The sequence below is a fragment of the Monosiga brevicollis genome, genomic scaffold (assembly GCF_000002865.3).
Source record: "Monosiga brevicollis MX1 MONBRscaffold_35 genomic scaffold, whole genome shotgun sequence".
In the NCBI taxonomy this organism is placed as follows: domain Eukaryota; class Choanoflagellata; order Craspedida; family Salpingoecidae; genus Monosiga; species Monosiga brevicollis.
The window spans coordinates 288,481-314,672 of record NW_001865072.1 but is presented as its reverse complement, the minus strand read 5'-3'; the positions used below and the strand labels follow the sequence as shown (position 1 = coordinate 314,672).

Here is a 26,192-nt window from a genome sequence, read left to right as displayed (position 1 = left end):
TGTGGGCCTTGGGAGGGAGGGCATGGCATCGGCTGACGCTTAAAGCACCTCTCCTCACAGATTTGCTGCCGTTGCTGCCGTTGCTGCCGTTCCCTCTGGCTGGCGTTTGAAGCACCAAGCGCACCTGCAGCATGGCTGCCTGGAACCAGGCGCATCGTGACAGGCTCCGCCAATTGGTTCGTCATCGCCAAAATTACCACCCTTGGGGTGGAAGGGCTATGCCAACCCTTCCTCCTTGCAAAATTTTGCCCTCGCTCATGATGACCTCAATGCACCCGTGCTGTCCTGCCCCGCCATGCTTGCCTCGCTTTCTGGTCATCCATCGCTTTGCAGGCAGAGCAAGCATCATTGAGCCACGAAGAACACGATCCCTTGGCTACACTCTCCATGGTCGCATCGCTGGCAGCCTCAGCCGATCATGACGTCCAGGAACAGGAAACGATTCCCGAGCCCAAGCCCAAGCCCAAGCCTGATGCACCCTCTGTTACCACGACTCGAGCCACACGCCGGCCCCGAGCCACGCAGGATCGCCGCAAGCCTCGTAACCCACCTCGATCACAGCTTACCCCACAACCCAGCAGCAGCTCTCCTCTAAAGCCTGATTCAACAATCGCACCCGTTGAGGCTACCACCAAGACAGGATCCAATCCCCTCATCGCCTCCCCATCCTCGCCTCCCCCACCCTCGCCACCCCCACAACAACAACAACAACAACCATCATCGAGACATCGCCACGTACCGAGCGACGATGATGACAGTGATGCAGAGATTGCAAATTTGCAGAGCATGGACGAAGACGACGATGGCTCCAGCGACGACAAGGAAGGTCGCCGGGCTCGGATGGACGATCATCCAGACTACAGACGACCCGTATCCCCCGATGACCATGGCCGGCGCATTGCAACACCAGACCCGACGCCAGCGGGGCCACCATCCGCGGCCGCACGCCCTCTCGCGCCAGCTGCTTACGCTGATAATGACCTCGGAGCAACCTCAAACCCCTCGACAGCAAAAACAACAAAAGCAACAAAAGCAACAAAAGCAGCCTCCAAGGGTCCACAGCATTCCCGAGCGACCAAGACCGCCAAACCCGCCAAACAGCCCCCAAAGCCCACCGGCGCTACAGCCAAGAAAATGCCCGACAACCTGAACACCAATTTGGCTTCAAAGGGGGAACCCGCACCGGCCGCCAAGCAACCTCCTTCGCCTGTTGTGCTCCCCAAGCCTCGAGATTCAGCACCTTTGACAGCCGACCCTAGTTCCCCGCCCCTTAATGCCCTCACTGCTGCGCCCGCCGACAACACGGCCGACAACACGGCCGACAACACGGCCGACAACACGGCCGACAACACGGCCATCACCAAAGAGCCACACAAGCCCAGCACCCAACCGGCCAAGCCATCAAAGCTGTTGCACTCAACATCAGAGGCGGGTCTCACTCAACCGGCTCCTGCAGGCCCTGCTCACGAGACACAGCCAACCGTGTCCCAGGTACAACGCCCGTCCAAACCCGAGCTCCAACGCTCGCAGCAGGCCAAGCCAGAGCCGACAGCCAGATCCGAAGCCCCGCGACAGCCTGAATCTAAGCCCGGTCCCAGTTCCTCCCCACAGCCCCAGATTAAGGTTGAGCCCGTGGCTGTCAGCAAGTCTCAAGCCATGTCAATGGTGCAAGATCTGACTTTGCCCGACCCCACTAGCAACGTGCGCCCTGCCTCGGAAGTCAAAACCACTGCGCAACCACCATCTTTGCCAACACAAAAGCAGCCCGACTCTGACTCTGTTCTTGCAGCGACGCAAGAGCCCCCTAGCTCGCCAAAGCCCGTTCAGGTCGCCACGCCCATCACCAAACCAAGCGCGCAGTCTTTTGAGCAAGCCACAGCATCTACCTCGCAGTCCACAGCAAGTCCGTCACCAAACCCGTCACACGTTTCTAGCGCCGGCCCCAAAACCGAGCACCTAGCACCCACCGCCGCCACAGAGCTCCACAAAGTCGCCACCACCACCTCCTCCTCCACCTCCTCCTCCTCTGTCCCCCGGGCCAAGCCTGTTGATCAATCCCAGCCCGATGCAAAGCGTGCAAAGTCGCCCCCAACGGCCCGTCCTACCTCAGCTTCGAGCCAGCGCATGGACGAGGTCGGGCCCAAGACCGCGTTGGCTGCTTTGACAACGTCCGCAGAGCAACCTCCACTTTCAAGTGACCGCCCTACACCCAAAGTACATGGTGGGCCTTTAGCAAGCACCCAGACTTCAACCACCAATCTGGGCCGTTCCTCGCCACCCGCTACCCCGGCTCAAGGTCAGACCCAAGACGATGATGCCATGGACGTATCATCACCATCGCCGGTGGCATCGCCTCAGCAATTGCCGACCGCAGTTGCCCGCGAGACCACTGACGTGCCGAGCTCTTCGGCGCCCCACGAGCCCACCGTGCGCACGTCCGGGTCATCGGAACCAAGGCGGATGGCCTCCACGGGTGCCACGGCTACCCCGGGTCAGGATGGCGATCTCTTTTGCGTTTGCCGTCGACCCTATGACGGCTCTTTCATGGTGTAAGTTTGAACCTTTGCCCATTCTTTCGCGCGGCGCCTGTGCAATTATCCCGACAATGGCTCTGCCAAGCTTATCATGTCATTGCCTGCCTTTCTAGACAATGTGACATCTGTGAAGGCTGGTTTCATCCCGAGTGTGTGCACACCGATCAAGACACGGTGGAAGCTGCCAATAGTTTTACATGCCCCACGTGTGCACCCGCCCCTGAGCAAGATGATAATGCCAGTAGCTCGGGCTCGGAGGTATCCCGCACCGAGGCTTTGCGCATGCGCCAACTGGCACAATCCCCTCCAACATTACCGAAACGGGATGTGCCTTCCGCCAAGTATGCCTTTCGCCCAGCTGCCTCTCGCCTTTCCCTTCGTGCTTGGTTGTTGTGCGCAGCGTCAGTTCCTGTTGAATCAACCTGCCTGCCTGGGCGTTGTTGTAGACGCGTCAAGACCGCATCTCGGCGTGGTTCAGACGCGCATGCGACGAGCGCGTCACCCGTGGCGACCCTCAGGACAGAAGACTCAACTCCCCCACCTTCTTCGGCAAGCACCAAGCGCCTTTGTCGGCGAGCTGAATGTGAGCGAGAGGCGCGACCCGGTTCTGGGTATTGCTGTCACACTTGTGGCCTGGCTGCCAACGCAGCACATCTGCCGATGCTGCTGCGCTGCACCAGTGCGCCGCCAGACACATGTGCCACCCGCGAGCAGCGACGCGCTTTGGCCCAAGCCCGGGAGGTGGGTGCATGCTCCATGCTTGAGTCACAGCTTATCACAGGCTTGCATGCGTCTCGCCATCATTGACGTCGTGGTGGTCAATGTTGCGCTACCTGCTCTTAGGACGTCAAGGGTCACCGTGAGGCCGTGGCTACCAAGCATGGGATCTACCAACGTTTGGAGGCATATATTGAATTTGTCGCCCTTCAATCACGCCATGAACTACCAGAAGAAGGTAAGCTTTCTTGTTCTTCTTAGTCTTGTTCTTGTTCTTCTTGTTCTTCTTCGTTCCCTTTATCACTAACACAGTAAGCTATCCTTGTGCAAAGTTCTCATGCTTGTGCGCCTACATGCTTCAGCGTCGATGGAAGCCGAGGTGTTTGACGACGGGACATTCCAATGCCCCAGTTGCTCTCGGGAGCTAGCGCTGTCAGAGCTACCGGGCCATCTGCTCAAGTGCTTTCAAACTGTAAGCTAAAACCCGTGGCTCGCGCGTTTTTGATATCTGGGAGACTCAGAGACGTGCAGTTCCCCATGTTGCTGACGTGGATGACCATGTTTTGCCTGGGTCTCAGATTGAGAAGAGCTTTACTGTCTCGGCTGCGCACGAGATGGTGCTGCCGGGCTGTCCGATCAAAGCTTACTGCAACTTTAAAATTCGAGTACGTTGACGCTGCGATTCTTTTGTCGTCTTTCTGTTCTCATGACGCGGCATAAGTGGCACTTGTCCTGCTCGCACCGAGTTTGTCTTGTGCTGACCTTGAACTGTGTGGTGGTTGCAGCGTCAAGGATTTTGTCGACGCTTGTATGCACAGTGTGTAGAGCATGGCGCTGGGCGAGACTTGCTGGTAAGCTCCATGACCTGCTTTTGGTTTCCAACTCAGAGTGCAGCCTCACGCCAGTGGATCGGGCAATGCTACCAATGGCTCAAATAGCGTCGTGAGCCGGGAGATGCAATTTGCGGCTACCCTTTGCAACCTTTGGAAGTGCAGCTGGCTGAGCTGGGGGTCGTATCAGACCCAGACGGGTCTGACTTTCATCGTGTGCAAAAGTGTACGCGTCGGCGGCACGAGTGTGGCCAACATGCTGTTTGGCGCTATGCAGCCCTCAACGCGGTGGCACACGACCTCGTGTCAGAAGCGATCCTGCTGGGCTATGCTGAGAAGGCGGTAGCTTACAACGAGGCGCTCATGGCGCGTCAAACTCTAGTCTTGGTAGGTTGATGCGTAGCATGCTTGATCGTGTTTCTCGAGGCCTGACTCACACTCACCATCTTCGCGTGTGTTTGTTGGTGTGTTTGTTGTGTGCGTGTGCCTTTTGTGGTGTGCAGACTCAACTAGGATCCATGCCCGCGGCCCTTGATGAAGCGCAGCAGGCTCAGAGTCGCGAGGCTTCTCGCCTCGCATCGCAGCGCGTGGTACGACACTTGACCGTGTGCTTCTACCGTTCTTCCCAATAGTGCTCTTACTTGTGGCCTGAGCTACCTTCTCTTCCTCTCTCTCTCTCTCTCTCGTCGCGTTGGCTTTGACTGAGAAACCTCACCGTGGTGTTGTTGTCTTGCTAGCTGGACCGTGTGGCTCAGGCCGAGGTTGGCTGGGAGAAGCGCTTCCTGGAGATGGACACGCCTGCCCTCTTTGCCGACGATCGGCCCGCGATTACGGGCGGCACTGTTAACCTGCCCAACCGACCATACCGATAGAATTGCCAGGCCCCTTGCAATTGAGATTGACAGGCCAGGACGGCAGAAAGCCAACCAATTCTGCTCTTCGCTTTGCATTTCTCTGGTTCGTTCGGCAAAATTGCCACCCAAATCAAATTGGCACTCGCGGCTTTTGCCGTCTCCATCCCTGCACCACCAAGTCGGCCACGGTGAATGCGATCAGAGTCGTTTACGGCCCACACTGCTGGGACAATCGCACCTCAACCCCCTTCACTGTTGGTTTCCCCGATGAATACCACGCTAACCGCTATTGGTTGATATGTCTCTTACTTGTGGTAATTTTGAATTCCAGGATCCGTGCCTGTGCGTTTGTGGTCTTTATTTTCATTTTTTTTTTTATTGTTTTCTCTTGGTTTGTTGTGTTTGAATCAACGGCGGTCAGTGGTGAAAGCGGACGGGGACGGAAAGGCCGCGCGCGGGAAGGCCGTGCGTGGGGATCGGGGAGGGCCACGCAAAGCGATTGGGAATATGAGGCGACGGTGGGCAGTTTTGAAAGATGGATTGCGCTCTTGAAGGTCTTTTTGCGACGCTGCTTGATGCTCATGCGGTTCTTGGCTCCGGGTATTCTTGTTTTAGTGTGTGATTGCTCTACTTGTGCCGACAAAAGATGGCCTTGGCTCTGGTTTCTGGGCGCGGTGCGGCTGCAGTGCGCGTGTTTGCGCAACTGGCACCAGCCAGTCGTTTGGCCTACAGCACGTGCGTTGAATCGCCGGCAGTCTGCCAACGTGTTTGAATGCCTTTGTTTTGTTTGTGATTTGGGCGAGATCGCGAGATCCTTGATTTCACACACTTTGCGCGGTTGGTGGGGTTTTGTGCAAACGGCATCCTTATTTGCTCCGTTCGGCCGGATAGAGGTGCTAAGGAAGGCTGGACTACCTTGAGTGATGGTGTGGAGATGCCTGTGATCGGCCTTGGTAGGACCATGTGGTGTTGAGTTGCCCCCTGTTGCTGGATGCGTTGCAAAGACACTTTTTGGTCAAACGTGGGCACCAAGTCCTTCGCTGCGCTTTGCTCATCCCACTCTCTCTGACCTGGGTCTGATCTTCAAGGGACCTGGAAATCCCCGCTTGGCAAGACGGGTGCAGCTGTCAAGGTTGGTTCACCCCTCGTTTCGCTGCCCGCCATCTGCCTTGGTCTGCCTCGGCTCACTGAACGCATGTCGACTGTTCCTTGCGCACAGGTGGCCCTCGAGAGCGGCTACCGTTGCTTGGACACTGCCAACGACTATGCCAACGTCTGTCTTATGCATATCAAACATATTGATAATGCCTCATCCTTCTTACTCGTTGTTCATGGCGCTTCTTGATGACATCGTCTCATTTCGCCCCGGGTGGGCTTGCTTTAGGAGGCGGAGATTGGCGAAGCTCTGCAGGACGTCTTTGCCAAGGGTGATCTCAAGCGCTCGGACATTTTCATCCAGGTGTGTCAAGGTCTTTCTGCTTCTTCGTGGAAACGCCAAGCCGCCGCAAATTTTTGTGTTGATTGTGTCATCACGCGGCTTGTGCTTTTTGGTAGAGCAAGTTGTGGAACTCAAACCATCGCCCTGAACATGTGCGAGCCGATCTCGAGGCCACTCTTCGTGACCTCCAGACCGATTATGTCGACTCCTTTGTCATCCACTGGCCTCAGGTGTGTGATACGCGCATACCTCATGAACCCATGTCAGGGCTTGGGGAGCTCTCATCCCGGGCGGCCAAAACAGGCTTGTCCCGCCGACAACACCCTTCGCGTGATTGACGGTACCAACGAGCCTGCTCCCAAGGAACAAGGTAGATGCATCCGTTTTCAAAGCCGCCAAACGCCAGCACTGCTGCCAGATGCACCCTCGGGCTATTACAGCGAGGCAAACGTCATGCTAACTTGTTTGACAACCGACAACCACCCGTTGCCATGATTATAGGCACCATGTTTCCCATCGAGGCCGACGGCAAATACAGCAGTGACAACGAGTCGCACTACGTGGACACCTGGCACGCCATGGAAGAGCTCGTGGATGCCGGCCTCGTGCGGTAGGGCGCGCCAACATGGTCTCCACCCCTCCCCTTTTTTTTCTTTTTTTTTTTTTTTTTTTTTTTTTTTTTTCCAAATACCTCCTTTTTTGCACGGTGTGCGTTCCGAGCTACCTGACTTGTGTTCACTACTGACACTACTGACGCAATGCCTGACCATGAATAGCACCATTGGCTTGTCAAACTTCAATCGCCGTCAAGTGGCCGAGGTGCAGGCGGCTGCCCGAAAGTACCAGCCCACCATCCTTCAAAATGAATGTCACCCATACCTTCAAAACAAGGATCTGATTGATTTTTGCCAGCGTACGGGCGTTCAATTCCAAGTATGTGTCCGCCTTGCACAGCCCACTTTTGTGCTGTCCTCCTCACCCGACTTGTGGCGCTTTTCAACTCTGATGCGTGATGACATTCCGCTTTGCAACGTAGTCCTACTCGCCCCTGGGCTCCTATGATCGCCCCTGGGCGCAGCCCGGCGAACCCGAATTGCTTGAGGTCGGTAGTGCCTTGGTTGACCTGCTCGCAGTTGTCTTGTTCTCCCTCTTCTTTCCCGCCGTCTGCCTTTGTTTGACCTTTGGTCGGTTCGCTTGTTCAGGATCCTCGCCTGAAGGAAATTGGTGCCCGTCATGGCAACAAGACCACGGCTCAAGTTGTGCTGCGCTGGCACATTCAGCGTGGCACGGCCGCCTGCCCCAAGTCGGTGACCCCGGCCCGCATTGAGTCCAACTTCCAGGTCTTTGACTTTGAGCTCACCCCTGAAGACATGGCAGTACGTGCCTGCTATCCCGCTTTTGGTTGTGGTTGTTTTTGCTTTGCGTACTTTGCGGAAGCATCGTTGGTGTGTTGCCACGCATTTTCACGCTTTGTCTTTTGATGTTGAACACTGGACGTCTCGTCTTCCAGGTGCTTTCGGACATGAACATGGGCTGGCGCCACCTGTTGTGGGATGCGACGGCCATGCACCCGGATTACCCCTTCAAGGATGATTTGCCTCATGATCACGTCGTGCCGGACGCGCCCATGAATACCTCACACTCCAGCCGCAACTAAGAGGTGACACTCACACTCCCGCCGCAACTCAGAGGTGACCATTCAATCCATGTCTTTTGCTTGCCTGCCTAATACTGCCTTTCGTGTTTCCCCAACTCGATGGCTTTGGTGTCGGGTGATCATTGTCGTTTTGGTCGTGCGCCCCTGAACGATAATTGAATACCCTCTCCCAAAAAAAATAATCTTGATCATGCAACTGCTCCTCCTTTTCGTGTTTGCAAGCCCCTAACATCTCGCCTCACACCCTTTTTTTTTTCATGTCACCACCACATGATGTTTTCCTGTTCACACACACACACTCTCTCCTCTCTCTTCATTGTCAGCATCATCTGTCAGCATCATAGGAGGACTCTGGTGTGCGTTGTACTTTTCCTTTGTGTCTTTGCTCTTTACTTCTCTCTCTCTCTCTCTCTCTCTCTCTCTCTCTCTCTCTCTCTCTCTCTCTCTCTCTCTCTCTCTCTCTCTCTCTCTCTCTCTCTCTGTGCTGCTCTCCCATTTCCTCGTGCGAGCCGTTTCTTCCTGCGCCGCGCCTTGTTGATCTGTGTGCACGGTCGTGTATGGGCATCTGTGGGTAGCAGGGTTGCATGCGCGCGCCACGCCCGTCATGGGTTGGTGTTTTTGAGGCGCAGACTTGTGGTTGTACTCCTTGGCCGAGGGATGGCCCACATGGCGCGGGTGCTCCTTGCCTGCTTTGTCGTGCTTGCCCTTGGTCTGCACGGCGTCCGAGGGCAAGGGTGTGATGCCTCGGTTGCTCCACCCTCGCTGCCCAACTCTAGTAGTTTGAGCTCGGGCGTCGTGGCCATCTCTACAACCAATGACCGGGATAATGTGGACAGCTTCTGCAACATCGAGCTCCTCTTGCCACCCCGGCCTGAGCGCCAAGTAGTTGTGTCAACCCAGTCAAACGCCAGCATCACTCTGATTCCGCGCACGAGCTGGACTGCGGCAACCTCACTATCATTTCGAGGTCATTTAGACGCCATGATGTGGTCAATCGGCTACCCGCCGCTCTTGCCCCTGGGCCGAATCGGTGTGAAGGTCACGTGCTCGCCCGACGTGGGTTGTCGTGTGCACCAAGGGAATGTGACCAACGATGCTGCGTCTGAAGAGGACCAATACCACCCTTTGATTACCAGCGCCGTTGCCAGTCCTGCGTTCCTAGACCTTTCCACAACCCAGGTGCTCTACCTGACCGTTGCCGTCTACGATGACCAACATTTGCACATGAACTGCACCGTGGCCAGCCCCCGCTGTGGGCTCGGAACATTGCTGCCCATCACTGCATCGCACACGGCCACACCTCATGGTGACGCCTTTGTCTATCAAGTTCTTCTTGGTCGTTGGTATGATCCCTATGACCTCGACGCTTGCTTCCCAGAGGTAGGTCGGTTCTTTGTGCTCCCCAAGAGTCCCAAGTTGGGCTTAGCGCCGTCACTTGAGGCTTGTGCGTGGCCAGCATGTTACTTCCTTGACCTGAAGCTTTTTTTAACCCACTTTGCTTTGACTTTTTGCTGACCCACTTTGTCATTTCAGCTCTCAACTCGCTTCTTGACCTCATGCCCTCCTCAATGCGTTTGATAGGAGTACACAGTCAGGTGCGCAGATCAAGCCAAAAGCAGCGCCGGTAAGCATGGCCCACACAAGAAGGCGCTGTTGGCGTTTCCGCCTCCTCAACATCGTATCTTACTCGCATCTACGTGTGCTTCCTCTATCTTCTTGCAGAACCATTCCGCATCACAAATACTGTGATGTCAACCAAGGGCCCCTCGACTGGCAACATTGAGTTGCTTGAAATTCTGGTCGATCCCAGCCCCCTTTTCTTAGGGCGCAAGCCCTTTGTCACTCGCCCCATCACGCTAGTCCTCAACATTGGGGACACCAAGCTGGTGGACTGCACCTTGCACTGGCAAATCACATCAGTCGATGGAATGCAGACCGTGGATGAGGCCATGGTCACGCTCAACATGTCGACGGCACACCTTTGGCCCGATGCAAAGTTTGCAAGGCGCTTGCATGTCTGGCACGCCCTGCGTGTACCAGGTTTCCGGCGTGCCAACGGTCGGCTTCGCGTTGTAGTTCAGCAATGTCGAGATTTTGCTAACACCACACATGAGCTGCACGGTGCAACGGCTGCCGCCTTTGACCTCAGCTACAGCTCTGATGTGACGCACAGCACGCCCATCTTGGAGTGGGTCCAGCCAAGCCTGAACACGTCATCCTGGTCGCTGCCACTTGAAGTCATGGTTTCATACCAGGATAATCACAGCGGCATGGCAAGTTGTACCGCCACGGTTTCCCTAACATCTGGGCAGACACAAAAATATTCGATGGTTCTTTGGTCCAACCGATTTGAAGGCATAGCTTCTGTGCACATCCCAGTACTTAGCAACAGGCCGTGGCTTTTGAATGATGTCGCATGCACAAACTTTGCCGGCAACACGGTAGGCTTGCATCCTGACAACCCGAATCTGGACCATTCGTGAGATTTCGAATCAGCTCAAGCTTTCATTGTTGGCTCAGATTTTTATCGAAGGAAACAAAACTTTGTTGCCGCCTGCCTTTTATAGCGCCAGCTACCGCATTGTCAAGTATGTGTCTGGCACGTGCAGATTGCGTTCTGCACAAAGACTGCTTATTTTCTTGTTTGTTGTTCGGTTGACATGCTCAAACCTCTTGTCTGGTGTGTTTCTTGTTGATGGAAACGCCTCTCCCTTTGCTTCTCGTCCCCTCTGCCAGTTACACAACGGTACCCGTGCGACATGAGGATGAGCGCGCGGATAGCTATGATCTTGAGGTGCGTCTTACTTCAGTCATTGTATCTACATGCACTTTCAAAACTAATGCATGATCACTTTGGCTTACATGATATGTTATCGGTCAATCGCCTTGGGGGATCAAGGTGGTGATAGAATCTGCAGTTGCGCTTCAGGCAGCCACTCTTGCCCTGCTTGCAGCTGAACAATTTCCAACCTTTCTGGCCGAACACATGGACAACAACGAATTGCGGGCTTTTCCTCTCAAAATTCAAGTATGTGTTTAGGAAACAACGATATTGTTGATAATGATGATGCGGGCGCATCACTTGTTGCCCTGATATCTCCTCGGTTTTGACCGTCGTCCGCGTTGATGGTCCGGAAGATTGAGCTTGCACGCCAACCCTTGACCCACATCCATGGCTTCAATGCGATGGTCCACCTTTTTGCCAATAGCCAATCTCGGGAACCAACCAGACGCGTTGCACTCTTCGAATGGGCGCGGACTTGCTCGGGTTGAGTGCAAATTACTACGCGCCAGCCTGGTTCAAGTTCCAGCTGACCAGCACTTACTCTGTAACACACAATATTTTCGCTGAACCCCATCCCAACGCCGATTCTTGGTTTTATTTCAAGCCATTCCTTCCATCAATACGGCCCCTCGCTCACGTCTCCGACCTTCGTCTGTGGGACAATGGAGTGGAGTGTGAAGACGGCCAGCTTTTACTGGAAATAGAAATTTGGACGCCCTTGAGTAAGCAAATACAGCAGCACAGTCTTGCATGCAGTCAAGAATGATACCTTGTGCTACTTTGCGCATTTTTCTGAATTCTCTCATGCCCCTTTCTTTTTTTTCCTTTGGCCTCTGGGCCTTCCCCACTTTTAGCCGGAGCGTGGGACTTGGATATTGTATTGGCTCCTCTAGCGCAGTTAGACTTGAACATCACGCTTTCACACAACATGTCCGGGGCCATCCCCACACCTGAGCGTTTGAACCTCACCTTTCCCTTGTACGTTTGGTCCTTGTCATCCAACCCCTTCAAATGCCTTTGGATTGCCTTGTTGCTGACGCGAGACGCCCGTGCCCGCGCAGAGTGAAAAGCCACTCTCTCTTGATGCTCAAGGAGATTGTAATCAGAGAGTATTCAATAGGCGTTATGAGCATCTTCCCCGCCTGGCGACTTGTGCAAGACGGAGCCACAGCCTTTCCCATAAACACCACTTGTCCTGAATCTGACGCTCAAGAGAACGACGTCATTGCCGATGTGGTGCTGAATCCGGCCGCAATTGCCGTGACTAACAAGGAAGAACCCATTTCCATCACCGTGACCTACTCAAACTTTGACAGCTTTTTCTCCTACTGCAATGCCACTTTTGTCTCTTCTTTTGCAGAATATGAAGTTTTGCTGTTGCCAACACGGGTCGGCAGCTTGCATGGTCAGCTGTATCTCTACCCTGGCGCCGACCAAGGAAGCTACAACCTGTCCCAAGTGATTTGCATTGACTTGCGCAACCAACGCGTGACCTTGCCACTTACTGGTAATTTTATTCAAGTCACACAGCCAAGTTTGCAAGCCCGTGTCGAGTCGGAGCTGTTACTCGATGCACACGGTCAAGCGACAGACATCCGCTCCCGACTCCGCACCAACATCGCGGCTTCCGGTCTTTGTGTGGCCCTCGCCGCGGCGAACGGCCGCACCAGTACGAACCTTGATTTTTCACTTGCTGATGGCCTTTCCAACTGGCTGGTACTGAGCCTGCGCACCTGTTCAAAGCAGATTCCTCGAGTGACTTGGACCATCTCCCGCTGCAACCTCAGTGCTGTTGGAAGCAATCTTACCCTTGAAACGTCTGCGACCTTTGAAAACATGTCTGCTATCACAGCACTCATTGAACCCCGCCCAAGCTTTATATATTACGACAGTATGAACAACGGTGACATTGAAGTGGGCTTCGCTACCTCCTGGGCCTGTGGCGTCGCGCACGTCATGGCCGTCTTGACCACGGATGGGATAGTCCCTTTTGAGGTTCGTGCTTGTCCTGCATGCTGCCTTTGTGGGCTGAAATGGTGGACACTTTGTCCAGCCCTCGCTCCTCGTGTGTTCCCTCCTGCGTGCCTTTTTGCCGTGCGCTTGATGACTGGGAAATTTCATTTTTAATGATCACTGTCTGTCTTGCTGTGCACGCGCAGGCTTTCAATATGAGCGCGCGCCGTCTGAGTTTGGCTCATGTAAGTTCCAATTAGGCCAGAACAATTTGCCACTCGGTTATGCCACCTTGCCTTTTATCTCTGTCTATTTCTGGCCTGCTCTGATCCTGCGTTACCATTTCCCTCACATCAACGTGATGCTCTCACCTCCTGTCTCAGTCGGCTGGGCGGACCAGCCTTTCAAGCGTTGTCGTACTCAATTCCACCGTCCAAACCTTGTTGGCGTGGCAATTCCCTGCTTTTCTCCTTGAGACCGGCTTGACTTGGAACCTGACGGAAATTGCGTTTATCGATGGGCCTACTGATTTCAATGCAGCGCTTGCTGACTGGGTTCAGCTGGGCACGGTCTACCCTGTGACGCAGCCATCTGTCACTTTGCTCAATACAAGCCTCAATCTGGCCTCGTGGTCTCAGCTCGTGTTGAAGGTTGCCCTCAAAGACGCGGGTTCCCATTTACAATCCTGTACTCTGGTCTACTTTGTCCTCCAAGGCGGCGCTGCTCAGACTAGCCGCGTGACAGTGCCTGTGCACGCTCAGGGTCAGCCAGTCACAATCGTTTTTAAGATGCGGGTAAGGTTATCAGGTCCTTGGTTCTGAGACTCGAGCCCAACTGACGCTTTGCTCTCACAAACCCACAGGTTGGCTCCTACTTTGTGATCGACCACCTTGAATGCCAGGGTTGGCAACGCACCGTTTCTTTCACGCGCGCTGACTTGGCCAGCGTGAGCCACAATGACTCGCTCGTAAGGATTGAGGTGGGTCCACCTTGGTGACATGAAGGATGTCGCTCGAAGGTGTCTGGGCGCTTTTTTAGCCGTTGTTCAAACTCACGCTGCTCCTGGTAGGATCTGGGTCGTGTGCATGCTGCGGGCATGGAGCTGCTAGCGCCTGCCAAGACCATGACACTTGTGACCGAGCTAGAAGGAGAGGGTTTGCAAGCGTGTACCCAAGCACTGGACGTGAGCAGTTCCAACGGCATGCCCGTCCTGACCATCAACGTGCCGGCACTCCTCCTTCGACACAACGAATCGCAGTCGGCCCTCTATGCAACGCTGCCTCGCCCACGCCTGGCCCAGGGCGAGATTCATTTGTCACTCGTGCCTGTTTGGCCAAGGTTGATGTCCCACGACGCCGTTCTTGGTACGTTGCTCTCGTACTCCCTTGCTTGCGCGCATGCTCTATGACGCAGTCTCCTCTTCGTGCTCGAGCTGTTGTGCTGACATTGAACTGGATGCATAGGGGTTCAGCCCTTTCCGATGGGGATGGAGCAGTTGGCGTCAGCAACCTCGGGGCTCTTTCTGACGCAGTGTTACAATGCCTATGCTGACCCTGTCATGCAAACGCGACAAGCTCTGGCTCAGCTTGGTTCCTTCGTCGGCACCACGCTCTTGCCCCCAGACCTTCAGCTTGAATGGATTCAGGAGGTCTCAAAGTCGGGCATGCAGACATTCACGGTTGCCTTTACCCTGAACTTGGCTGAGGGCGAGCAGCTGGAAGGCTGTTCCTTTTTGTTCGAAGAGATGGCTTTTGATGAGTATCGTCCAGTGACTTTGGTGGCGTTGAGCAACGCGCGCTGGAATTTCACGTGGAGTTTGGCTCATGCGGGTACTGCCGTTGCCGACGCACGCATTCCCAATACCCTATATGGTCAAATTGCTTGCATGACGAGCTGGGGTCGATGGGCGGCGACCAACACTCTGAGCCTTAATGCCGCGCTTGTCCCCATGCGTTTGGACGAGGCAGCGCTGAACCTTACCAGCACCACCATCAATCATATCCCACTGTGGCATTTCGAACTCACCCTGGGTGATTTTGACCATGGGCTCATTGGAAGATGCACTTTCAACTTTACGGGGGGCTTGCCTGATCTACTTGACCTACGTCCCGTGCATAATGGGGCGCGTGCCGTTGAGGGCTGGCACCTTGCAATGGAGGCCCTGCCAACTGAAGGTCTACTCGAGTGCGTTATGCGAGGACGGGAGCGCGTTGTCCGCGCGAGCGTGCCAGTAACCGCTCCCACGATGCACACGGACGTGTCGTCTGAGAGCGTGGTTTTTGTCAAGGACACCAGCTTCTCTGACAACTCGAGTGCATCAATGCAGCTCGTGTTTAGTGGCTCCGTCGATGCCGTTGTTGCAATCGTAGAAATTCAAGGGAACACTGAAGGTGCAAACGAGGTTGTGCCCGGCTATTTCAACGTGGCGCTGAAACCTGTCACAGCGGCAAGGGACGTCTGGGTACTCGACGCCAGCGCCATTGCCCCGATGCTGGCCTCGGTGATATCGCCGCAACCTCTGCACAGCCACCGCGTTCGACGTCTGCTATGGCGTCTGGAGACCCGCACGTATGGTCAAGACCTTCCGCCGGAGAACGTCCCAAGCTTTGTACATAAGCAGCAGCCCGAAGTTCCCCAAAACGCCCCGGGCTGGCATCCCGATGATCTGACCGAGGCGGGTTTGTGGGCAGAGCTGGCGGCCCCAACGTGCCCTCCGCTGGCCTCTCCGACGCGAGCCGGTCGGGCCTTGCCATTTTTACCCCCGCGCATCTTGTCCGCGCACTTTATGCCCGCCAAGTCACAATCAGGCGGTGTTGTCCAGCTTCGAGTGCTGTTTGAGGTGGATACCCCCTCGGATTTTGCGCGCCGACCCGACTGCCGTGCCGCCCTGGCTCAGAAACCTGGAGCTGCGACTGAGTCAATCACGTGGATTGCGTTGGATACGGATGTGCTGCGTCAAAACGGCACCCGGCTGCAACTGCGTGGAAGGTCAAATTTTCGGTTTTTTGCAGACTCAACAACCGCTAGACTGTTCTTCCATGGCTTGGAATGTCGTACTCCAGATGGATCCTGGTCTCCATCTGGGGTCTTTGGCCTCACGTGGCACAACCAATCGCTTCAAGACGACGCCGCGACACTGGTGGTCATGAGCCGAAACTATGCGCCCCAACTTCTGTCCGTCGATGTGACGCCCTTGGGGTTGCACAGACAGACTGTGCGCGTCCGAGTGTTGGGCTTTGCACCACGGGCTTTGCGCGCACAAATTCGCGTATGCCATCTGTCGTTTCCAGAATGGTGTGCGTGGGTGTGGCTTGGAAGCTCTTCAGGTGCTCATTGCGACTGGTCAGGCATTGCCCAGGGAGATGATGACACGTGCGCGGGATATCTAGGCGTCCATACCGTGACGATTCCACTCGATTCCTTAACCAATGGCCTGGCACCCGGCCTTTGGCGGATCAATGAGCTTCAATTCGGTACCGTGAAGTTTGACGAAGCCACTCTGCTTCTGTACAGCGAAAGTGGGGAGGCAGCCACAAATGTCAATCTGATTCACGAGTTATATGGCGGCTTGGCCCGGCCCGTACAATTGGACTTGATCCGTCACGATGGGATCAGTCCTCAAGCTCTAGCAGCTTTGGGCGTACCTGTTGACCCATCCTTCCCGGACCTGACCGCGGGCTACTTTGTCAATGCTTCTGCTTGGTCCACCATCACGCTCAAGCTGAACGCGACGGAGGCCGTCAACGTCTCCGAGGCGAAACGTGACGCATTGACCTTGTCCTACTTTGGGTTTAGCGCGTGTGATATACTTCTTCAGCCCCTGGATCCCTACTCTGCCTGGCGACCAGGGACCAGCGCACCTACGTTTGGTTGTGGTGCGTCGGCGCCACAACGCTTGACCCTGCGGCGTGTTCCCAATGTATCAGCCTCTGTTGCTGTGAACGGTGACATGGTAACGAGTACATTTGTGTACAATGTCAGCTTTCATGGCCTACCATGGCCCCGAGCCTACTTGCTTTTAGGCGTGTCCTGTGCCCGGCGCTTTGAACAGCCGCCCTGGGTCAAACCGTCCTCACCAATCTGGATAGGTATCCAGGACGTGGATGCACCCCTGCCGCTCATAGCTGAGCCCCCCACCATCACCACCACTGTCGGCACGTCCACTGCCACATCAACCAGTGCGAGCACACTTTCTGAAACAACAACGACCCCCGCGGCGCCAAACACCTCACCAACGTACTCAGTGACCACAACGCTGGCGCCGGACTCGATATCCTCATCCTCAAATGCATCTTCACTGGTACCCATTGCGGCTGGCGCAGCTGGAGGTGTGCTCTTGCTGGCGGTGCTGCTGGTGCTTTGGCTGCGCCAACGCCGACCCCGTCGACCAGGCCCTAAAAAGGTATAGTACATCGCTTGCTTGGCTTGCTTTCGAACCAAGGCTCGCTTCTTGCTCACGCCCTCCTTCGTCGTGAACTACAGGGCCGTGACCTTTTGCAAAATGACATGACGCCGGCAGCCATTGCCGAGGCTAACGACCAGCTCAGCGTGCTCAGGTGCGTCAGAGGATCACGACAGCAGAGCGACAGCTGCTGTCATCCGCCGCTTCTTGAGCAGCTCTGGGCCCTTTGCTTACTGCTTGTCACGTGCGTGTAGGGTCAACCAGTGGGCGGCGCAGAGTAATGATGGGGTTCACCCCGGGATGAGCCTCAACCCACAACATACTGTTGGCCCAGATTTGTCTGCCTATAGCTATGCTTCGCCGTCACAGGTGCCGCAGACTGGCCTTGACGCCTATGGCTACGCCGTGACTGAAGCACGCTCGGCACTCCCGAGCGCATACAGTATTGCAGCCACCCCTGCAGCGGGGCACCACCTATACGCAGCCCCAACATCTGATGCTGCTGTAACCAAAAATGCGCCGGCGTGGGCTGATTCCGCTTACGAAATGCCTCGACTGGGTTCGTTGGGTCATTGCAATCAACGCAGTACAGCGTGCGAGCTCGCGAAGAGAGGGGCGAAATGATATCATGCCACTCGGCCCGCAACTCATAGAATTTGCCACCGCTATGTCCAGACTATGCTACGTTACAAAGTAATCACCAGACCTATGGTCAAGCAAACGCCGCGCAGACTGATGGCGGTATAATCGCACCCCAAGATCAGTTTTTGGTTTGATTGTCCTCGTTTCCACGCGCCTCAAACTTGTGTTTCCTCACCTCTGCGGCTTGGGCCGCTCCTTTTTCTTGTCCCGCTCCTTTTTCTTGTCCGTGCACAGATGCCTACGCCCAAATTGGCGCAACGCGTGCGGCATCTGCTGCACATGCCTCCCACGGATCGTTTGGAAGTGACCTTTATGAAGCTGCCCCCGACGCCTCAATGATGATGACAGATGTCTAATCATATGCTCAGCCTGTTGGCCAGGTGCCCTTGTTACCCGTCGTTGCTCTCCTTCCCTTCCCCGATGCTTTTACCTTGGTTCATTGCCGAGGCTCTTTGGCCAGCATACCTTGGTCCAAGCAACGCTTGTGGTTGAGGCCACAGCATTCAAGAATCCCGTTTGTGTTGGTTACTTTTTGGGATTTGTTTTGTAATTTTGCCCGATTTGAACTTCTCTGTTGTGTAAACATCGAAAGAGTCGCTGTGCGATGCTCCGATATTTGTGTCTCGATGATGTGCTGTCGTTTCTTGCGCGTGTTTACCTGACTATGTATGCCTTTTCAAGACAAAAGGTCCACCAGTACCTTGTCCTGCGAGTGTTTTAAACCCCTATGGGTTGTTTTGGCTGTCAAAAATTGATCAAACTGTTCACTAGCAGCGATACATCCCAAGTTTGAAAACACACGTGCGACTTTCAACTCTTATAAAACAGCGACGATCAAAGGGAGAAGGAATCTCAAATCCCAGATACGCTAGGTGCTCATCGCATGGTGACCAGCTCCTCCGAAGACGTAGGATGAATGGCGACACAAGAATCAAATTGAGCCTACACGAGGAAAGGGTACGTGGCAGAGGCACCGGATGAGGCAACAGGCCAGAGACACAAACACCCAGAGTTTCCCATCACAAAAAGCACCGAGCTCTCGATGCACATGCTTCAGCGCGCTGTCGAGCATCCATGTACCTTGGTAGCACCCATTTTCATGGCCACGCCAAAGCCCTGGAGCATCTCATCGCACCCAAGGCCGATCATATGCAAGCCCACGACCTATCAATGCCCAAGCTAGTGAGATGTGACCGCCAAGGCATAGGTTATCGGCTGGAAGGTTAATGCGCACCTGTTCTTCTGGGAGCTTGCAGACCAGCTTCATGGCCGTCTTAGTCTTGCGCTCAGTCATGGCTAGATTGCACCCCGACGAGCATCACGGCCAGAAATCGTACGTGGTGATGAAATGAAGAGAACCGTGTATCACTTGATGTGATTGTTGGCAGCAATACAAAGGTTGACCATACCGTGGTACATGGCAGTAAAAGTAGCCTTGTAGACCTTGATGTTGTCACTGCCAAACTTTTCGCGAGCTTCATCCTCAGTGAAGCCGCAAGTACCAATGGGCGGGTGGCTGTGCAGTGCGTGGCCGAGAGTGAGCAACTGTAGGCCTATTTTGCTTTCTATCGTTGCTCATTAGGACGAGCGAGAAAAAAAGGGTGATTCACCTGAAAATGACGGTGGGAATGTAGTCCCAGTTTTGCTTGCTCTTGGGATTGGGCTCGAAGAGGCGGTGTGCCAATTTGCGACCGCACGAGATGGCCACTATTGGCAAGGTTACGCGCAGGATGATGGCACATGAAGAAGAGGCAGCGCGCCAGTGTTGCGCAGACGGTATCTTGGCGGGCAGGTTGTGAAAACGGCCGACCTACCAGGCGTCAGCTCATACTTGCCACACACGTCACCCAAGGCGTAAATGCCAGGCTGGGAGGTGTTTTGGTCTTCATCCACTTGGATATAGCCCTTCGCATCGGCTTGCACGCCAGCCGCCTCGAGGTTGATCTTGGAGTGAGGTGTGCGGCCAATGGCAAACAGCACGCAGTCAAGCTCCTCAATTGAGGTCTGGAAAAGGCCAGCGGAGGGCTGTGAGACAAGGCAGCACGCTTGCACGGACGAGGGTTTTGAGTCCAGCCTAACCACACTGCACACTGGAGTGCAGCACCTACCGCATCATCCTTGATCGTCATGTCGGCCTTGATGGTTTCACCGGATTTGCTCAGGGCCTTGACCTGTACGCGATTCAAAATGCAGACAGCACGCCAATGAGAAAGACTTGGACATTGTGGACAAGCAGTCTAGCACAGAAAGCCCGCGCCTGCAAAGAGAAGAAAAGCTACGTACACTGCTGTTAGTCACAACTTTGACGCCAGCGGCGGTCATCTCCTCCATGAGCTGCTTGCGCACCAGCTCGTCAAAGGGTCGGAGGAACTACAACACGGGAACGCGGCAATAACGAGCAAGCGTGATTCGAAGCCGCCAACAGAAGGGATGATGCAACGATCGCAGTTGCTGGTCACACGCATTTTCTGACCTCATCGTGGCGGATGGAGAGAGTGACATCCGAGCCAAGTGCGTTGAGAATGCCTGCCATCTCAACGGCGATGTAACCTGCGCCTACCACCAGAGCCTACACGCAAAAATCAAGTTGAACATGCAAGCACGAGAGAATAAGTGATCCATTGGACGGGCTAGTGAAGGTGCAAGTTTTGTCACATGCGCAGCCAACGTGCCTTCTTGGGAAGGGTTTCCAGATCAAAAAATCCATCAGAAGTGATGCCAAGCTCCGCCCCGGGGATGTTGGGCAGCGTCGGGTAGCCACCAGTGGCAATGACAATGTGGTCAGCAGTGTATTGGGTTCCATCAACGTCGACCGTGTTCTTGTCAACAAATTTGGCGTGGCCGACAATTTTCTCGATGTTGCCTTTCTCCAGGTTACGGTCATAGATGCCATTGAGACGCTCAATGTAGGCATCTCGCTTCTTCTTGAGAGTGGGCCAGTCAAAGGGCGCATGCTGGGTGATGTCAAAGCCATAGTCTTTGGCGTCATGCAGGGCCTCGGACATCGTTGCCGCGTAGTACCTGCACGCGCAGCAGAGGTTCAAGACAGAACAATACAAAATTGAACCATCAGGTTTACTCCCAGATTGAGCAAAAGGCAGCCAGGCAGGCCGACCACCAGCGATACAAAAATAGAGGTGGACATACATGACTTTTTTGGGAACACAGCCCACGTTGACACAAGTGCCACCGATTCGGCCGCCCTCCACGACAGCCGCCTAGGGTGGGCATTGGTGAGGGCAGGGCAGACAGGCGCGGCATCCATGACACAGGTCCATGTGTAGATGAACCTACCTTGATGCCAAATTCAGCGGCACGGCGAGCACAGCCCAGACCACCCGAACCCCCGCCAATCACGAGCAACTGAAAAGAACGAGCAGCAGCCATCGCGTCGGTCTGCGCAGCAGTGTCCGTGGCCATGGTAGCACCACAATGGAGTAGACCAAAGAAGCCACAGAATCAAGAGTGCAAATCAACAGCACCGCGTGAGTCAAGCTACGACTGTCGAGCTCTCTTTGAGGTCTGAGAAAACAAATTAAGAAAATGCAAGTCTGGCCTAGTCCAGCCCAGAGAGACGCCGGCCCGAACGAGTGTCCGGGTCCTCGTCATCAGCCGCAGCAGACACAAGGGCCCACCGCATACACAGCTCAAGCTACACTCCATAACGACACCTCAGAGGCGCGAGAAATACAGCCGCAGTTGCCGAGTACGTGCCACCTGGTCGTCTCATCTCGGGTCCAGCTGCCACTGGCTGAGCCAACTCACCCTTTGGGATACTGAAGAACATGAAGAGGAAGAAAACTACAGATTCTCGTCACGATGAGTTGATTCGAGATCACACTGATGGCAAACCTGCAGACAACTGGAAATGCAATTGGTCCTTCTCCTCGACTATAGGGGCGGTCAAGGGTGGCAATAGGCCCGTGTTCAGCCCTTGCAACTTGTCCAAGCGCCCCCCAGGGGCTTGGAAGTCCGGTTGGCGGGCAGGGGCGACATCGGCGCTGCCATTCCACACCATCCGGCCATCGATGAAACCCGGCTAAAGATGTCCATGTTTCCTTTGGAATTGTTGTTAACAGGTGTTGTGGCGGAGGCACTTTTCTCTCTCTCTCTCTCTCTCTCTCTCTCTCTCTCTCTCTCTCTTTACTTCTCTGTCTCTCTCTTCTCCCTCTTTTCTCTTTCTTTTCCTTCTTTCTCTCTCTCTCTCTCGCGTTTCTGATCACTTCACGCCGGCAGCAGATCAGGTGCACGGTGGGTGAGTGACGGGCCCTCAAGGCTATGCTGTTTACGTCAAGGGCTTGAGGCGTATCAGAAACATGGGTACACCAGCAAAGCGTGTCACTTTGCAAGAAGACGATAAAGGTTGGTCCAATGCTGCTTGCGACGTGCATGAGCATCTCGCCCTCGCAGGTGTGGTGTGTGCTCTCCTTACGAGGGCTGGTGCGTGCGCAGCCTCGACGGCCACGGGCGTGCGCGATGCAGACGACCAAGAGGCGCCTCTGGATGAAGAGGATCGTGCGCAGCTTCAGGGCTTCCTGGATGATGATACGGAACAGGAGCGTCGCGAGCAAGAACAATACGCCCGCGGGCTCAAGTAAGACTGGGGTCTTTCGAGGGAGAGATGCATTTGCCGGCTGGTGTGGGGTCAAACACTGCAATCGTCACACCAAGGCCTGGCTCAGACCCCAAGCCCCTCGCGTTTGAGTCAATGACTGTGCCGCTCTCCCCTGTCTCTACAATAGGCTGCTACTCGACAGTTTTACGCCTGAGCAGCACGAGCGGCATGCTATTTACCGCCGCTCCAAATTCAAACCGAACAACATTCGCAAAGTTAGCATTGCTCCCAAGCATCATCGGCCAATACAGAGCAAGCCAGGCCACTCGATTGCTAACGCTTGATTTTCTGCTTTGCTTTTTTTTTTCTTTTCCCTGGCATGGTGCACCGACTCGCCACCCTTGCCCTCGCTTGCCTGTCGACATGGTTATGAGCGAAGATTATGGGCAGCGTTCTTGACACGGTAGCTTGTGACAAGACAACGCACATTTTAATGGGTGCTATTGCCAAGGTGTACACGGGTGAGCTGGTGGAAACAGCGCTGGATGTCCAAGAGCAGTGGGGCGACTCGGGGGCTTTGGAACCCTGTCACATCCGTGAGGCTCACCGGCGCTTGACTTCAGCGGGCAAGACTGCCTCGCAGACTGTGGGTTCACGCGGCCTATTCACCGCCTGACATGAGAACCATGTCATGTGCCGTTGAGCGGTATCTTGGGTGTTTCTTGTACGTTTGAAAGTCTTGCTTCGTGTGTCGCTAGCTGTTGCATGCCCAGCCCTCAAAATCTCTTCGTGTGCCAAAGGGTGGTACATTGTTGTGGTTGACGTCTTTGTATCACAAAGCAAGAGGTTCGTGAGGGTTATGAAGACAACATCGTCAACGTCATGTGAAAATTAATCGACTGTTTTCTACTGATTGCGCCTTTTCTTGACGAGCTTCACCACGCCTTTGAGCGACCCTTTGAGCTACCGGCCCATCAAAAGAAAGATCTTTGACGGTCAAAGGCCTTTGCGCGCCGTGTGAATAGGGGGGCTGTAACAAAGGCTCTGCTGGCACATTGGCAAGCTGGTGCACATGCATCACACATGCACCAGATGAATGTGCACCAGATGTACAATCACGTTTTTGACATGATACTGAAGAAGCGAACTCTGATCACACACCCCACGGCCAGCTGCCTCTTCTCCAAGCAGATTGTTCGAGTCACCGTGCCTCGATTGGTTGATGGGTTGACTTGAAAGCCTTGGCCTTTGGCTCACCACACACTAACACGCACTTCGCACGCTTTTCTTATGGATAGCTCCCGGTCTCCTTGTCTCCCTGTCTCCCTGTCTCCCTGTCTCCCTGTCTCCTTGTTTCGTTCTTGGCTCCGCCTGTTGCCAACACGCGCGCGGGGAGAACAACGAAGAGTTTCCAAAGTTTTGCCACTGATGACACCTGTCCAAGGTCCTGTTATGTGTGTGTGTGTGTGTGCGGTTGGCTTGCTGTGTTGCTGGCGCCGTTGATTTTTGTGCGGATTTGGGACAGCATGTGGCGGTTGATACAACTGGCTGTGGCTTCAACGGCTGTTTTTTGACATGGTTGGTGTGACGTCATAAAGCATTTGGGGATGAAATGGGATCGGGTTGGTAGGTCCACAAGTTGTTGTGCTTGACGTCACACATGACGCCAAACCGAAAAAAAAACTGAAAAAGATTAGTCTTAAAAGATGGTTGAAATCTTTACCCATCAAGGTTTCAATCAGTTGGGTAAATGAGCGTCCTGACGTCATAACCTTTGTTGCCAATCCTCCGAGCAAGCTTGGGTGATCCATGCTTCTTCCTTTGCCTCGCTTCTCTCGCTGTCTCTCCTACTCATAGCAGTGAGAGAGACCACTTCTGCAAAACTGGTGGGACCGTATGCTTCTGCCTCGAACGAATGGCGGGGAGTACTGAATTCGAGTCAGGCGCTCAACCGAGCAAACTTGCAGGGAAAGCAAGTTGTCGGCAATCATCGTAACATGATGATCATGCACGGATGATCCTCGACGGGCGCGCGCAGATGGGGCACTCACAGCTCCTCGCGAGCCAAAGGCACTGCAGGGCTCCTTTCTACCCTACACCAACCAGCCTCCCAAGCCATTTCATCTGCCATCACACAAGACACCTTGTGCACAGTTGGCTCCGCGCCAGCCATCATCACAAGCCAAAGAACGTAATTTTTGATTTTTGATACAGAGCACACATTGATCGCCATGCGCCACAATTAGCCACACCCTTCCACACACACCCCACAACCAACGGCCCACACACACGCATCTCCGATGTGTCTCTCAGATGTCTCTCAATCTCTGGTTTTTTTATATATTCTCTGATTTTCTGTAGTCTCTCACACACACTCACTCGGACTCCCTCTCACTCCCTCTCAAACTCTCTCAATCTCTCTCAATCTCTCCCAAACCTCTCAAACTCTCTCACACCCCACCCCTTACTCACTGGATTGGTTGATACCCATAATACCCCCCAAAATCGTCACCGCACCTTCTTTCTGTGTGTTACCTTCACTCTGCATGCAATAGCGCGCCCCACCACAACCACCAAACGCCCATAGGAAACACACACACGCACACGAGGGAAGACCGCGCTGCCTCATGGTTGGGCATTTTCTCCGATACGGACGGCGGTGCCAAGTGACTCTGTGGACTTGTGGTTGCCACCGGGTACCACGTTTTATCTAACCCCCGCGTTGACGGTTTTGGATCAGTGTGTGCGGTGCTGCTCAGTTGTCCGCACGGTTTCAGACACGGCTGGCAGTTGTGTTTGCGTTTATATTGGCTTTTGCACTTCTATTTCGAGAACAACGGGTTGCAGCTGCCATCGTCTGCACCGCTCAGCAGCGCCTCAAACTGTCTCGAGCCAAGTCATATCTTGTCCCTCTTGCTTTAACACAGCAGGGTACCAGGTTTGGCAGTTGCAATAACTTCTTCTTTTTCTCTCCCTCGTCTTTGCCTTTCCATTCATGGCACTGACTGCCATGATGGATGGCCCAGCGACACTATCCGTGGCATCTCGGTTTGAGATTCACCAAAAGGTGGGCGCCGGTGCCACTGCCGTCGTGTACAAAGCCTTTGACCATGAACTGCAACAAGATGTGGCCCTGAAGGTGATCAACAAGAGCCAACATGATTTTGGCAGCGAAATTCGTGCCATGGCACGCATGCGCCAGGTTCCACACGTATGCCCCCTTTTGGACACGAGCAGCATCGACGGCAAGCCTGCCATGGTGTTGCCCTTGGCCAAGGGAACCCTTTTTGACTTTATCAAACCCACTGCCGCAGAAGACGTGTCCATTGCCTCTGCCCACCGTTGGATGCGACAACTGGTGGCTGCTGCCCGTGGTGTCGCAGAGGCTGGCTTTGTTCACGGTGACATCAAGCCAGAGAATTGCCTGATCACGGAAAGCGGCGACCTCCTCCTGCATGACTTTGGCAACATCCAGCCCGTTGGACACGTTCCCCAGACCATCCGCGTCCCAGGAACTCAGTTCTACATGGCCCCTGAGATGCTGGTGCGAGACAGCTTTGATGTGGCACAGGACGTTTGGGCCATCGGTTTGACCTGGTATGCCGTCCTCTTTGCCGATCTCCCTTGGAACAAGGCCTGTATTCACGACATCGACTACATGCGCTATGTGCGCACTCATGCTCTGCCGGGCCCTACCATGGATCTGCTCAGTGACGAGCTTGTCGATCTGCTCGAACGCATGCTGCATCCTACCCGATCCAGTCGCGCCACCCTCGATGAGGTTTACGACTTTTTGCTCGAGGATCGCCCCTGGTTTCGACCCCA

At 54.6% G+C, this 26,192-nt stretch overlaps 6 protein-coding genes across 6 annotated transcripts in view; 5 read left to right on the top strand and 1 right to left on the bottom strand.

Annotated features, from left to right (window-relative positions):
• Positions 1-387: 387 nt before the first annotated feature.
• On the top strand, positions 388-4,953 carry MONBRDRAFT_12149 (uncharacterized protein; the record flags this gene model as incomplete). The annotated part of the gene is made up of 8 exons (XM_001749990.1): positions 388-2,549; positions 2,648-2,875; positions 2,981-3,275; positions 3,378-3,489; positions 3,614-3,723; positions 4,037-4,102; positions 4,307-4,468; positions 4,819-4,953. The coding sequence occupies 8 exons, from the start codon at positions 388-390 to the stop codon at positions 4,951-4,953; spliced, it is 3,270 nt and encodes a 1,089-aa protein (XP_001750042.1).
• A 916-nt stretch (positions 4,954-5,869) lies between these two features.
• On the top strand, positions 5,870-8,030 carry MONBRDRAFT_29533 (uncharacterized protein; the record flags this gene model as incomplete). Its single annotated transcript, XM_001749989.1, has 10 exons — positions 5,870-5,888; positions 6,024-6,067; positions 6,155-6,208; positions 6,320-6,394; positions 6,490-6,607; positions 6,875-6,983; positions 7,150-7,306; positions 7,410-7,475; positions 7,576-7,749; positions 7,884-8,030. The coding sequence occupies 10 exons, from the start codon at positions 5,870-5,872 to the stop codon at positions 8,028-8,030; spliced, it is 963 nt and encodes a 320-aa protein (XP_001750041.1).
• A 270-nt stretch (positions 8,031-8,300) lies between these two features.
• Positions 8,301-18,151, top strand: MONBRDRAFT_29532 (uncharacterized protein; the record flags this gene model as incomplete). The annotated part of the gene is made up of 20 exons (XM_001749988.1): positions 8,301-8,532; positions 8,758-9,410; positions 9,612-9,654; positions 9,753-10,222; positions 10,476-10,618; positions 10,767-10,824; positions 10,960-11,058; positions 11,240-11,537; positions 11,670-11,793; positions 11,877-12,484; positions 12,668-12,810; positions 12,975-13,013; positions 13,329-13,562; positions 13,631-13,747; positions 13,838-14,132; positions 14,232-17,170; positions 17,251-17,324; positions 17,425-17,729; positions 17,846-17,940; positions 18,047-18,151. 20 exons carry the CDS (start codon positions 8,301-8,303, stop codon positions 18,149-18,151), a joined length of 7,074 nt encoding a protein of 2,357 aa, XP_001750040.1.
• Positions 18,152-18,551: 400 nt separating this feature from the next.
• MONBRDRAFT_38979 (uncharacterized protein) lies at positions 18,552-21,597 on the bottom strand. Its single transcript, XM_001749939.1, has 12 exons — positions 21,578-21,597; positions 21,107-21,208; positions 20,960-21,030; positions 20,481-20,833; positions 20,286-20,368; positions 20,096-20,182; positions 19,627-19,816; positions 19,423-19,519; positions 19,222-19,328; positions 19,047-19,108; positions 18,893-18,976; positions 18,552-18,754 (listed from the first exon to the last, which is right to left on the bottom strand). The coding sequence occupies exons 2-12, from the start codon at positions 21,197-21,199 to the stop codon at positions 18,689-18,691; spliced, it is 1,293 nt and encodes a 430-aa protein (XP_001749991.1). The 5' UTR covers positions 21,200-21,208; positions 21,578-21,597; the 3' UTR covers positions 18,552-18,688.
• A 531-nt stretch (positions 21,598-22,128) lies between these two features.
• MONBRDRAFT_12145 (uncharacterized protein) lies at positions 22,129-22,711 on the top strand (the record flags this gene model as incomplete). Its single annotated transcript, XM_001749987.1, has 2 exons — positions 22,129-22,406; positions 22,555-22,711. The coding sequence occupies 2 exons, from the start codon at positions 22,129-22,131 to the stop codon at positions 22,709-22,711; spliced, it is 435 nt and encodes a 144-aa protein (XP_001750039.1).
• A 2,337-nt stretch (positions 22,712-25,048) lies between these two features.
• Positions 25,049-26,192, top strand: part of MONBRDRAFT_34387 (uncharacterized protein) — a 1,831-nt gene continuing 687 nt past the window's right edge. The window contains exon 1 of the mRNA XM_001749986.1: positions 25,049-26,148. Coding sequence (XP_001750038.1) covers positions 25,363-26,148 — 786 coding nt within the window. The 5' untranslated portion in view covers positions 25,049-25,362. The remainder of the gene's footprint in view (positions 26,149-26,192) is intronic.